General features: G+C 41.9%; 1 protein-coding gene across 2 annotated transcripts in view; it reads left to right on the top strand.

Annotated features, from left to right (window-relative positions):
* Positions 1-14901, top strand: part of mob4 (MOB family member 4, phocein) — a 33425-nt gene that overhangs the window by 12616 nt on the left and 5908 nt on the right. For both annotated transcript variants that reach the window (XM_069906349.1, XM_069906348.1), the window contains exons 2-5: positions 5261-5323; positions 10729-10829; positions 11388-11430; positions 11641-11727. In XM_069906349.1, coding sequence (XP_069762450.1) covers positions 5261-5323; positions 10729-10829; positions 11388-11430; positions 11641-11727 — 294 coding nt within the window. The remainder of the gene's footprint in view (positions 1-5260; positions 5324-10728; positions 10830-11387; positions 11431-11640; positions 11728-14901) is intronic.

Genomic DNA, 14901 nt, shown 5'->3' with positions numbered 1-14901 from the left:
GGGGGAAAAAAGGGTGAACTTTGTTATATGTGCAAAAAAAAAAGTATTTTCGGGGGGGGTTGGGTGGGAGAGCATAACCGTCACTGCAAAATCAGTTGACGCTTGTGAGCGGGTTCGCAATCCAAATGGAGAGGGGAGTTGTGGTTGCCCGGCAAGGGATAAGGGGAAACTCAGAGGGGAGGGGGGACATTTGGGGGTAAGGGAATATTGGATGTGGGAGTTGTTGAAGTATTTTATGTTTTAAATATGTTGTCGTACATTGAGTTTAAAAAGGGAAAACAGAGATGAAAATGGGGAAAAGGGGGATGGTGGTGGTGAGGAAGCAGAAATGAGGTGTAAGCAGGATATGAGATGGCCATGTTGAATTATATGACTATAAATATTAATGGAATACATAACCAAATTAAACAGAAGAGGCGATTAAATTTATTGAAAAAAGAAAAAAATAAACATAGCATTTGTGCAGGAAACGCATCTAACTGAAGTGGAACATAATAAACTAAAGAGAGACTGGGTAGGGCATGTACCGGCAGCATCGTATAATTCAAAAGCTAGAGGTGTAGCCATATTAATTGATAAAAATGTACCAATCAAAATAGAGGAAGAAATAATAGATCCAGCAGGGAGGTATGTAATGATAAAGTGTCAGATATATTCAGAATTTTGGAATTTGCTCAATATATATGCACCTAATGAAGAGGATCAAAAGTTTATGGAAGATATTTTTTTTCAAGATTGTAGATACACAAGGGAATATATTGATAGGAGGGGATTTTAACCTTAATTTGGATCCAATGTTGGATAAAACTGGACAAAAGACTAGCAAAAAGAATAAAGTGGCCAAATTTATGGTTAAATCAATGCAGGAAATGAAACTTATGGATATATGGAGGAGGCAGCACCCAAGAGAGAAGGAATACTCATATTATTCGAGTAGGCATAAAACATACTCAAGGATTGATATGTTTTTGTTCTCGGCCCATATTCAAGGGAGAATTAGGAAAACTGAATAAAAAGCTAGATTGCTATCTGATCATTCACCCCTATTATTAGCAATAGAACTGGAGGACATCCCACCAAGAACATATAGATGGAGGTTAAACTCCATGCTACTTAAAAGGCAAGAATTTGGAGAGTTTATTGAACTCCAAATTAAAACATACTTTGAAATAAATACAGAATCAGTGAAAGATAAATTTATATTATGGGATGCAATGAAAACTTTCATTAGAGGGCAGATAATAAGTTATGTAACTAAGATGAAAAAGGACTACAATCGGGAAATAAAACAATTGGAAAGGGAAATATTAAGTACAGAAAAGGAACTAGCAACAGGGGACGATATAACAAAAAGAAGAGAGTTGGCGGACAAAAAAATAAAATACAAAACATTACAAACTTATAAGGTGGAGAAGAACATAATGAAAATAAAGCAAAAGTATTATGAACTAAGAGAAAAAACACAAAATATTAGCCTGGCAACAAAACAGAACAAGCTAAAAGAACTGTATTGGCATCAAGGAAAAAGGACAAACAAATTACATATAACCCAACGGAGATTAATGAGAACATTAAGGAATTTTATGAACAATTATACCAAACTGAGAACGAGGGGAAAGATGATAAAATATAAGTTTTTAGCTAAAATTGAACTGCTGAAATTGCAAGAAGAGGAACAAAACAAACCGATAAAACCATTTGAAATAGAGGAAGTGCAGGATGTATTAAAAAAAGCTGCAGAACAATAAAAGTCCTGGAGAGGATAGATTCCCAATAGAATTCTATTAAACATTTAAAGAGTTATTAATTTCTCCTCTTCTGGAAGTAATGAACCAGATAGAAGAAACACAAAACTTGCCAGATTCATGTAAGACAGCAATAATTACAGTAATAACAAAGACGGGAAAGGATCCACTAACACCAGCATCATATAGACCAATATCTCTACTTAATTCAGATTCTAAGATAATAGCAAAATTATTAGCAAACAGATTGTCCGACTGTGTACCAAAAATAGTAAAACAAGATCAAACTGGATTTATTAAGAAAAGACAAACAGCAGATAATGTCTGTAAATTTATTAATTTAATCCATGCAGTTCAAAGAAATAAGATGCCAACAGTGGCTGTTGCTTTAGATGCAGAAAAAGCCTTTGACAGGGTAGAATGGAATTATTTATTCAAAGTATTACAGAGGTTCAATCTACCAGAAAAATATATTAATTGGATTAAAGCATTATATAACGGACCATTGGCGAAGGTAACAGTAAATGGATATGTATCGAATCAATTTAAATTAAGTAGGTCAACTAGGCAGGGATGTCCATTATCTCCCTCACTGTTCGCTTTAGCAATAGAACCATTGGCAGAACTGATAAGAACAGAAAATAAAATAAAAGGGATAAAAATAAAGGAGGAGTATAAAATCAGTTTATTTGCAGATGACGACATAGTATACTTAACAGAACCAGAAATATCAATAAAAGAACTACATAAGAAATTGAAGGAGTATGGAGAAATATTGGGGTACAAGATCAACGGAAATAAAAGTGAAGTGATGCCAATGAGTAATGCGGATTATACAGAATTTAAAAAAGAATCACCATTTAAATGGCAAACACAGCAATCCGATACCTAGATATTAGGTTAGATAATAATTTAAGCCACTTGTACAAATTAAATTATCAGCCACTAATAAAGAAATTGCAGGAAGACTTAGAACATTGGAAAGAATTACCGCTAACGTTGATAAGGAGGGTAAATTGCATTAAAATGAACGTCTTCCCAAGGATACAATGCTTATTTCAGTCGTTACCAATTCCCTTAACAGAGAAATTCTTTAATGAACTAAAGAGAATAATAAGGAAATTTTTATGAAAAGGGGGGAAACCGAGGATAGCGCTAGATAAATTAACAGAATGGTACAAACAAGGTGGTTTGCAGTTACCAAACTTTAAAAATTATTATAGAGCAGCACAATTAAGGTATTTATCAGATTTTTATCAGACAAGGGAAAAACCAGATTGGACTAAGATGGAGCTCGATAAAATAGGGGAGAAGGTACCGGAACATATACTTGATAAGCGGGATGAAAAGCTGGTATGAAATAAAAGCTCACCAGTATTGCATCATTTACTCAATATATGGAAGGAGATTCACTTAGAAAGGAAAAAACAAATTTCCAAATACCAAAATTATTATTGACACGAAAATCAGCTAATCCCTTTTACAATAGATAACTTTTCCTTTAGAGAATGGTAGATAAAAATAATTAAAAGAATAGAAAATTGTTTTTGGGAAATAATTTATTAACATTTGAACAATTGAAGTACAAATAATGGAATAACTCATGGTACAATGTTTGCATACCATCAACTGAAAGCTTACTTAAAGGATAAATTGGGAAACAGACTGAGATTACCAGAAGGAAACAACTTTGAATATGTGATTACAGACACGATGATAATTAAAAGATTTATAACGAACATGTACATCAAGATGCAAGATAAGGAAAATGATGAAATAAGCTGTAAACCCAAACAAAAGTGGGAAAAGGATTTAAACATAAAGATAAAAAATGAAACATGGGAAAAGTTATGTTCTGGAACTATGAAGAATATAATAAACACGAAGTTACGCATGATACAGTATAATTGGTTACACAGGTTATATATCACGCCCCAAAAGTTAAAAAAATGGGATCCAACATTATCAGATAGATGTTTTCGCTGTAAGAAGGAAATGGGAACAACAGTACATGTAATTTGGGCATGTAAGAAAGTGAAAAGTTTTGGGAAGATCTAAATCAGATATTAAATAAAATCACAAAAAGCAACATACCCAAAATCCAGAGATCTTTCTTCTAAGTAATATAAGAAGTAAAGAATTAGGCCTCAAACTGGATGAAGTGCAAAAAAGATTTATTATGATAGCCTTAGCAGTAGCAAAAAAATGTATAATGTCAACTTGGAAATCGGAAGAGAGCCTGAGAATACAGCAATGGTACATGGAAATGAATAAATGTATTTCATTGGAAAAAATAACATATAATTTAAAAAATAAAGTCACATTATTTGAACAAATTTGGTAACCGTATATGGAACATAACAGACAGGGCTTGCCTCGGACTTCTACCCCCCTAAAATGATAAGAAGACAAAATGACTTGATCCAGTATGTAAAAGTAGATGACACATTTTTCTGTTTTATTTTTCATTGTGTGGTGATCTTGTTTAATGGTTTTATTGTATTGTACAGTTGAATATTTATTGGTTTTGTAAGGGGGGGGGACAAGGGGAGAAAATGCCACTGTGTATATTTAAGAGGGAAATGTTTGTATGTATTTTGGTTGATATGGTTCACAGTGTGAAAAATAAAAAAAAAATTAAAAAAAGAAAGCTTATTGGGTGTTAGCTTTCATAAATCAAGGGATTGAGTTTAAGAGCCGGGAGGTAATGGTGCAGCTCTACAAAACTCTGGTTAGACCACACTTGGAATACTGTGTCCAGTTCTGGTCACCTCATTATAGGAAAGACATGGAAGCATTGGAAAGGGTGCAGAGGAGATTTACCAGGATGCTACCTGGTTTAGAGAGTATGTATTATGAGCAGAGATTAAGAGAGCTTGGGCTTTACTCTTTGGAGAAAAGGAGGATGAGAGGAGACATGTTAGAGGTATACAAGATAATAAGAGGAATAGGTAGAGTGGACAACCAGCGCCTCCTTCCCAGGGCACCACTGCTCAATAAAAGAGGGCCAGGCTTTAAGGTAATGGGTGGGAAGTTCAACGGAGATATTAGAGGAAGGTTTTTTACCCAGAGAGTGGTTGGTGCGTAGAATGCACCTGGGTCAGTAGTGGAGGCACGTACATTGGTGAATACTAGACAAGCATATGGAGGAATGTAAAGTGGAGAGTTATGTGGGACGCAGAGTCTAAAGTTCAGCACAAAATTGTGGGCTGAAGGGCCTGTACTGTGCTATACTGTTCTATGTTCAACCCTACCCCACCCCTCTTTATAATTGCCCTCCATTTGGCCAACACCACCCTCATGCCCTTCTGCTTGCCCATTCGCCCTGACAGCCCTTCACTTGCCTCTGCTCACCTTCTGCCATGCACACTTACGCTCACCCACCACCTCCCTCCAATCATCATTCACTTGTCGTCCCATCGTACAATGCCCATCCTGCCTTGCTCGTTCCCTCCATTCCCTTCAGCTGGCTCCACGAGCCCACCTAATTGTGTTTCCTTCACTGCCTCCACTAGGACTTCTACAACTGGCCCGATGAGTCCCTGGATGAGATGGATAGCACGCTAGCAGTACAGCAGGTGAGGAATCTGACTATGAGCACCCTGCCAGTTGGATTGTGCAAGATTTCAAAGTCTGCTGGATCTCCACAAAGTGCTGGGAGAGAGCTGTCTTGTTGTAGCTGGCATTCTGGGCACCTCGCTCAACCCAGAGCTCTTCTATAAATCCCATTGAAGTGATTCAGCCTTCCCCCCCCCCCCCCCCCCCCCTTTAGGAGGGGGAAGGGAGAAGTTGGATATGCAGTGAATTCCAGTGGTTCACCAATTCCCCTCCCTCTATCACCCTCCAGGGAATCCCAGCATTGCTCCTCCCTCTGGCACCCTCCGGGGCATCCCAGCGATGCCCCTCCCTCTGGTATCCTCTGGGAGAGAGCTTTCCATAGATTCCTCTCTCTGATGGAAAAAAATTCCCACCAACCTCAGTTTTAAATAACTGTCTTGTAACTCATTTCAGTTCATGTTTATTGTCTATATGCCCCAAGGTGCTGTGAGAATATTTGTTTTGGGAGCATTTTAGTGAGACATCAGAATTCTGGAACATTGGGATCTCTTCTGGGGAAACTATCATCTGTGCAAAAGGGACAGGTTATACTTGACATTCAAGTGGACAAATGTCCTTGTGGGCAGGTTTGCTCGAACTCTTCAGTTGGTTTAAACTAGCCGGGCAGGGGGATAGGTCAGATGATCATGCCATTGGGGAAAGGTAGATGTTCTGTGCAGTGAGATTGTGAGCAAGGACAGGCAGTGGATGAAGCATAAATGCAGTCAGCTGGATGGGATTAAATGTGTGTATTTTAATACAAGAAGTATTAGGAATAAGGGTGATCAACTTTGAGCATGGAATTATGATGTTGTGCCCATTACAGAGTCTCGGATAATGCAGGTACAGGATTGGCTGATGTAGGTTCTGGGATTTAGATTTTTCAAAAGGGGTCAGGTGGGAGGTAAATGGCAGGGGGTTGGGGGGGGGGGGAAATGGCATGGCTAATCAGGGATAGTATCACTGCTGCAGAAAGGGACAATGTTCTGGAGGGATTGTGTAGGTGGAAGTCAGAAATGGGAAAGGAGTGATCACTCTAATGGGAGTATTCGAAAGGCCCCAAATAGTCACTGGGACACTGAGAAGCAGAGAATTTAAATTTAGATATACAGCATGGTAACAGGCTCTTTCAGCTCACAAGGCCATGCTGCCCAATTGACTTGCAACCCCCAGTATGTTTTGAAGGATGGGGAGGAAACAGGAGCCCCAGGGAAAACCCACACAAACACAGGGAGAACGTACAACCTCCTTACAGAGAGCGTGGGATTCGAACCCCATTCCCAGTCATTGGCGCTGTAACAGCGTGGCACTAACTGCTATGCTAACCATGACGCCCGAAGTTGTCAGATTTAGGAAAGGTGCCAAAATAACAGAGTTGTTGTCATGGGAGACTTCAACTTCCCAAATACTCACTGGCACTTCCTTAGTGCAAAATGTTCAGATGGGGCAGAAGTTGTCAGGTGTGTCCAAGAAGGATTACTGATAGTATGTGGTCAAGCCAACTAGAGGTAAGGCCTTTCTGGATGCCAGTGATGAGCTAACATATTGGGATAAAAGTAAAAACCCACTGCTGGAGAAACTCAGCAGGTCAAACAAGGTATCTTATACATAATGTATATATAATCAATGTTTTGGTCTTGAGCCCTTCGTTAATATGAGCAAAATGTAGGCAGGTGCCTGAACAAAATGGTGGGGGAGAGGGGCAGAGAGCGGAGCACAGTCCCACAGGCAGGAGGTAATAGGAGCATAAGGGAGGGTACAGCAGCAAACAGGGGGGAGGGGGATGGCTCTGTAAATGTAAAAACTCCTGTGCTCCTCTCCCCTACCCCCCAACATTTTGTTTGGGGGCTTGTCTACATTTTGGTCATACCTTGATGAATGGCTCAAGCCCGAAAAATTGGTTATGTATAAAGTACACTGCTTGACCTCCTGAGCTTCTCCAGCATTTGTGTTAACCACAAGGTACTATTGGGATACTTAGGGGCATGATTTATGAGCATTTAAAGAATCATAGTCTTCTCAAGGATGGTCAGCATGACTTTGTGAGAGGCAGGTCATGCTTCACATGCCTAATTGTGTCTTTTGAGAAGGTAAAGGATATTGATGAAAGTAAAACCATGGATGTGGTGCATATGGATTTCAGTAAGGTGTTTTACCAAATTCCTCATGGTAGGCTCATCCAGAAAGTCATGAGGCATGGGGTCCAAGGAAACCTGGCTGCTTGGATTCCTAATTGGCTTGCCTGGAGAAGGTAGAGGGTAGTAGTAGATGGAGTGTATTCTTCCTGGAGTTCAGTGACCAGTGTGCTCCACAGGGATCTGTTCTGGAAACCTACTCTTTGGGATTTTTATAAATGACTTTGATGAAGAGGTGGAGGGGTGGGTCAGTAAGTTTGCAGATGACACCAAGGTTGGAGGTGTTGTGGATTATGTTGAAGGTTGTCGTGGGTTACAACAGGATATAGACAGGGTGCAGAGTTGGGCAAAATGGCAGATGGAGTTCAATCTGGATAAGTGTGAAGTAATACATTTTCGAGGGTCAAACGTGAAGGTGGGGTACGTGGTTAATAGTGTGGAGGAACTGAGGGATCTAGGTCCATAGATCCCTCAAGGTTGCTGCGCAGTTAATTAAGAAGGCTTTTGGTATGCTGGTCTTCATTAGTTGGGAGATTGAGTTCAAGAGTTGTGAGGTAATGTTGCAGCTGTAGCGGCGGCTACACTGCTCCTGCAATAACACACACAACCAGACGGGTTAAGCTCAGTGAGCAGACTAGTTTATTGCAGGCTGCTGGGCTGCACTTGTACTCCCAGCCCAGATCTGGCTGAGAACCGCACTGGAGGGCGCTGACGTCACCTGGGAGTCACATGGTCCCCAAGCGCGGGTTTCTGAGCCCCGAGCTGGAAGGAAGGGAAACCCCTGACGGCACCATTTTGGCCAGCTTCCCCGCCACGTGGCTTACAAGCGAGGCCGGTTCGCCTGCCTTGTGGTGAGCCGCCACACAGGCCCCCCCCCCACCAGAACCGGCGCCAATGTCCTTTTTGCTGGGCGGCCTCGCTTCTTGGGCTGGGTGGGATCGAGGTGCACTGGCTTCAGCCTGTCCATGGTAAAGAACTCATTCCTGACGCCCAAGTCCAGTGTGAACGTCGAGCCGGAACGCTGTATAACCCAGTATAGCCCCTCGTACAGTCGCTGCAGAGGTGCCGCGGTCGGGCCCCGCCGAATGAAAACGAATTCCGCGGAAAGCAACTCGCCAGGAACGTGAGTCAGGCAGGTGCCATGCCTGGGCGGCGGAGGGGGTTCGAAGGAGTCCAAGTGTGCCCTGAGGTGAGGAAATATTTCATGCGGCGACTGCTGGGGATTATGAGGTGCGTTGACGAACTCACCAGGTAGTACCAGTAGTGCACCGTAGACCAGCTCAGCTGATGACGCCTGCAGATCATGCTTGGGAGGGGAGCGGATGCCCAAGGCAGTTCGTCCGTCCAGTCGGGACCGGTGAGGCGATCTATTTAATCTTATCGCATTATCATTGGTCACTGATTATAGTACTATAAAGCTTTTTACTTGTCCCTGTTCTGAAATAGCAACCAGTACTCTGCTTCTGAGGTCAGCAGAAATTACCAGAATCGAATGAGTCCAACACAGAGGACTGGTGAATATTTGTGTTTATCTCATCGACTGCTTGTGTGCTGTTCACAATATTGCCTGGTCTTTAACCCTAACATTCGTTTGGTGAGAAGGCCCCTCTCACAAAATACTTTTTTTTACTGTCAGTGAGGGGGTTGTGCCTTCTCTCCATGTTTTCCTCCACATTGTATGCAGCTTGTATGTTTGAGGGACAGTGGAGGAAAGCAGCTACAAGAAGCCAGATGGAAACATTAAAAGTCTTAACAGCACCTGTTTCGTGCTGCACTGCAGAGCTCTGGTCAGGAAAAAGGAGGAGGTATCGTATATACTTGTGTAATAGTCGAATTTTGGGGGCCAATTTTTCGGGTCAAATTTGAGGGGTTGACTTTTACATGGGTCATATAGAAAACATACGATTTTTGGGCCAAAAAAGGGGGTCAACTATTACACAGGATCAACCATTACACGAGTATATACAGTATATGTCAAAGTATGAAAGGAACTGGCTTGAATTTGGAAGTTTGTGTCTTCAAGCTTGTATCTTTTGCCCAGAAGGAAAGGGAGAGAAGAGAGTGTGACTGGGGTGCAATAAGTCCTTTTACACACTGGCAGTGTTCCCGAGGCAGCTGGAGGTACTGGTAGAGGCAAAGGAGGGGAGGTCGACGTCAATAAGGTCATCCCTCACTTGTTCTTCCTATGTCCATAGAATAGTGTGTTTTCCAGAGTAGGGCTGTCTAAAACAGGAGGGCCCTGGTTTAAGGTGAGAGGGAGGAGGTTGAAAGAGGATTTGAAAGGTAAATTTTCACACAGAGAAGTGTTGAATGAGCTGCTGGAGAAGGGAGGAACAGGAACAACATGGAAGAGACATCTAATGTATCTTAGATTCTGTACTTTAAATGAATGGGAGGGGAGGTAGGGAGGGTGGGATGGGAAGAGGGAGGGGGGGAGAAAACGACACTGTATATATTTGGAAAAGAAAAATGTATGTATCTTGATCAATGTGGTTTATAGTGTGAAAAATAAAAAAAAATTAACAAAAAATAAGAGACATCTAGAGAGTGAGTTGAATGAGCAGGAAATAGAGGGATATGAAGTTAATGGAGGCATGAGATTAATGTGGACAGGTATGGTGGTCATTATGGCAGTGTGGGTTGAAAACCTGCTTCTGTCCCAATTGCTCCTCCCAGCAATTACCTTGTAAAAGGAGTAGTGGGGAAGGAGAGTTGATATTTGATTGGAAACACCAGGCACAGTTGGAAGAGGTATGGGGGGTGGGGGGAGGGGAAGACCAGAGGTGACCTGGAGGAGGGCAGTCAGGAAATTGCAGCTTATAAAACCACAAGGGATGCTGGGCTTTATAGACCAAGCTTGTGGGCTCAAGGACAAGGAACTGAACTGTCTAGGTGCTGTGGATCACTCTGGGTGTGCGGAAGGGAGAGAATCTGGGGATCAGTGTCAATGGGTTGAATCAAACAGTGAGCCAAAGGGCCCGTTTCCAGGCTCTGTCACTCCGACGGCTGGGCCCAGCTGGAAAGAGGGAGGCCAGCATTCCCCCTCCTAGTCTCTGTGACTGAAGTATGCCCCTATTGTGAATGGTTAGCAACATCGATTTGCAGCAACAAGTTTGGGAAGGCTATCAAGTCCAGACTGCCAAACAGAGACAACCAGAATAGAGGGGGTTGCTGTGATTTGCCTGGTTTATGAGCAAACCTAATGGATGATTGTGTGTGACGACCCACCCTCTGCTCCCTGCCCACCCCAGTACATCCAGCAGAGTATTCGGGAGGATGCAGCAGAAATTGAGAAGATCCTGGAGCCACCGGAAGGACAGGATGAGGGTGTGTGGAAATACGAACACCTCAGGTGAGGTCTTCCAGGGAGACAGTGCCACCTGATAGCAGCTTGAGGCCAGAATCTGGTTGGTGGAGTTGTCCTGGGGGGGAGTGGGGGAAGCAGTATCTGAACCCACTGTTCACGCTGTCCCTGCCTTTGGTATGTGTCAGTGAACAGTCAGGTGAATGGGATGGTGTGGGGACAGTGAACAGTCGGGGTAAATGGGACATTGTGGGGACGGTGAATAGTCAGGGTGAACAGGACAGTGTGGGAACGGTGAACAGGTGGGATGAATGGAACGGTGTGGGGACGGTGAACAGGACAGTGTGGGGACGGTGAACAGGTGGGATGAATGGAATGGTGTGGGGACGGTGAACAGTCAGGGTGAACGGGATGGTATGGGGACGGTAAAGAGTCGGAGTGAACGGGATGATGTGGGGACAGTGAAGAGTTGGGGTGAACAGGATAGTGAACAGGCGGATTGAGAAGGATGGTGTGGGTACGGTGAACAAGCAGGGTGAACGAGATGCTGTTCATTGTATATTTCGTCTCACCCATTCAAAAGATGAAGTGTTGACTTTCTTTCAGGCAATTCTGCCTCGAACTAAATGACCTGGCTGTCAAGCTGCAAGTGAGTAAAATCTTGAGAAAGTACTAAAATTTTTACTCTACTGAGATCACTTTTGTATGTTGGTCTGTTATTTCTCTCCTCTTAACCCTGACCGCACCCCCCCCCCCACCCAGCCCCCCACCTCTCCGCCTCCTCCTCCCCAACACCCCTCTCCTCTTCGCTTCTTCCTTTCTCTGTGACCTTATTTGCCTGTGTGTCTGCTCCCCACAGAGTGAGTGCCACTCGGATACTTGCACGCAAATGACGGCCACGGAACAGTGGATCTTTTTGTGCGCTGCACACAAGACTCCAAAAGAGGTGGGCAAGCTGAGGGAGGGGTGCTGGTTCAGGGAGGGAGGGTTGAATCGTCCCCAATGGCCTCATGCTGTGGGCTACTCCTGGAGAGTGCTAGGAGCAGCCACAGGCTCCCCAGTCTCCTCACTCATTCAGTAATGGTCAAATCTCCCTCAACTTCAGCACCTCCCACAAACTCCTAAATCCACGGGCTCCTTAGCTTCATCCAATTTGCCTGCACTTGGTCCATATCCTTCATCACCCATCCTGGCCACACTGCTGTCCAAATGTCTTTTGAATATTGAGATTTTAGCTGGTTTTATAATTTCTTCTTGCAGCTTGTTCCAGATACAAGCCACCCTTGGATTGGAAAATTGTCCCCTTAAATTTCTTTCCTCTCATCCTAATTGATATTCTAGAATTGTTTTTCCTGGGAAAGGACTGAGTATTCACCTTATCCACGGCCATCATGATGTTGTAAACTTCTACAAGGTCCCCACTCAGCCTCCTACCCTCCAAGACCAAACTATCTAACCGCTCCCTGTAACTCAAGCCCTCCAGTCCTGGGAACAGCCTGGTGAATCTCCTCTTTACCCCTTCCAACTTATTGATAACCTGGGCAACCAAATCTGCACCCAGTATTCCAAGTGCAGCCTCACTTGTAACATGAAGTCCCTGCTCCTGTACTCAATATCCTCCCAATGAAGGCAAGCATTCCAAACTTGTTCATCACCTTGACCACCTGTGTTACCACTTTCAAGGAACTATGCACCTATACCTCTCATTCAACTTATTTAAAGATATTTCTGGTCTCGTTAAATATTCTATAACATCATCAGCAAATAAACTAATTTTATGTTCCTTATTACCTACTTTAAATTCTGTAATTTCATTATCAGTTCTAATTATTTCTGCTAATAGCTCAATCGCTAATGAAAATAAAAAGGGTAATAATGGACAACATTGTCTAGAAGACCTTTTTAGCAAAAAAGGTTGTGAGGTTTGTTTATTTGTAATCACTTTTGCTTTTGGTTGATCAATATACAATGCCTTTATCCAATTTATAAAAGTATTTGCAATCCAAAAAGCATTAAGTGTCTCAAATTTAAAAAATCCCATTCCAATCAATCAAATGCTTTCTCTGCATCTAATGCTACCTTGGGAATCTTTCTATTTTGTGCTATATTTATCAAACTTAAAAATTTAACTATATTATTTAACAATTACAGTACAGAAACAGGCCACGTCGGCCCTTCTAGTCTGCACCAATTTAAGTGAACTCCACTAGTTCCACCTACCTGCTCCCTGCCCATATCCCTCCAACCCTCTCACACCCATGTACTCATCCAACCTCCTCTTAACTGACATAATTGACCCTGCTGCAACCACCTCTTCCGGAAGGTCATTCCACTCAGCCACCACTCTCTGAGTGAAGAAGCTTCCTCTTATGTTACTTCTAAAGTTTTGCCCCCTAACCCTTAACTTATGACCCCTCTTTCCAATCTCTCCTACCATCAAGGGGAAGAGCGTATTTACATCTACCCTATCTATTCCCCTCATAATTTTATAGACCTCTATCAAATCCCCCCTCCACCTTCTACACTGCAATGAATAAAGACCTGGTCTACTCAATATTTCTCCGTATTCTAGATACTGCAATCCAAGCAACATTTTAGTAAATCTACTCTGCACCCTCTCTACCTTATTGATATCCTTCCTATAATTTGGAAACCAGAACTGCACACAATATTCCAAACTTGGCCTCACCAATGCCTTGAACAGACTCAACATCACCTCCCAGCTCCTATATTCTATGCTATAATTTATAAAGGCCAGCATACCAAAAGCCTTCTTCAACACCCTATCTACATGAGAATCCACTTTCAAAGAACGATGAACCATAATTCCAAGATCTCTGTTCCTCTGCATTCCTCAATGCCCTCCCTTCACTGCATACATCCTGTTTTGATTATTCTTCCCAAAATGAAGCACTTCACACTTATCTACATTAAATTCCATCTGCCACCTTTCAGCCCACTCTTCTGTGCAGTCCACAAAAACCATCCTCACTATCCACAACTTCCCCCTATTTTTGTATTGTCTGCATATTTACTCACCCAAATTTACCACTCCATCATCCAACAGGGACCCAACACCGTTCCCTGAGGCACACCGCTCGTTACTGGTCTCCATCCTGACAGATAGTTGTCCACCATGACTCTCTGGTGCCTATCTTCTAGCCACCATTGAATCCATTTGACAATCTCAGCATTCATCCATATTGTCTGCTGCTTTTCTATTTTTAATAAAACCAGTTTGATCTTAACTTTGGCAAAAGTTCAACTAATCTATTCGCTAACAATTTTGATTCAATTTTATAGTCTCTATTCAATAATGATATAGGTCTATATGAGGAAGATTGTAGACAATCTTACCCTTTTTGCAATTACAGTTATTAATGCTGTTTTAAAAGATTCTGGTAAATCATGAACCTTTTTTATTTGACTTAATACCTCCATCAATGCAGGTATTAATAACTCCTTGTAAAATTCTGGTGGAAAACCATCTTCATCTGGCACCTTATTATTCTGCAATGACATTAGGGTCTCATAAACTTCTATTTCTGAAAAATCTGAGACAGTCTTAACTTTTCATCCTCCTTTAACATTGGTAATTTAACTTGTCTCAAATAATCTCTTATTATCTTTCATAGATTCTGAATGACAAAGTTTAGCATAAAATTCTTCAAAATTATCATTTATTTCTTGCATTTTTTAAGTTATCTGTCCTGATGATTTCTTAGTTGCTATTATCATTCCAGAAATTTGTTCCATTTTTAATTGCCATGCTAAAACTTTATGAACCCTTTCACCCAACTCATAATCAATGTATGTGCACCAAATGTAGATGATAGCAAATTTGTGCAAGATGTTTTTATGAATTTATCAAATACCAAGGGGAAAGTTATATTGGGAGGGGATTTTAATTTTGCTTTGAACCTTAAATTAGATAGAGCGGGAGATAGAATGGTGAAAAATAAGGTAGCAAAAATGGTAACAGATTTGATGAAAGATGTGCATTCACCCAAATGAGAGATTATTCTTTTTATTCTTTTCGATTTAAAACATATTCACGGATAGATATGTTTTTAATTTCTGCACAATTTCAATATAGAGTACAAAGAGTGGAATGTCAAGC

This window comes from Narcine bancroftii, chromosome 12, assembly GCF_036971445.1.
Source record: "Narcine bancroftii isolate sNarBan1 chromosome 12, sNarBan1.hap1, whole genome shotgun sequence".
Lineage (NCBI taxonomy): Eukaryota > Metazoa > Chordata > Chondrichthyes > Torpediniformes > Narcinidae > Narcine > Narcine bancroftii.
Note: the sequence above shows the minus strand (reverse complement) of the source record. Positions and strands in the feature narration are given on the sequence as shown.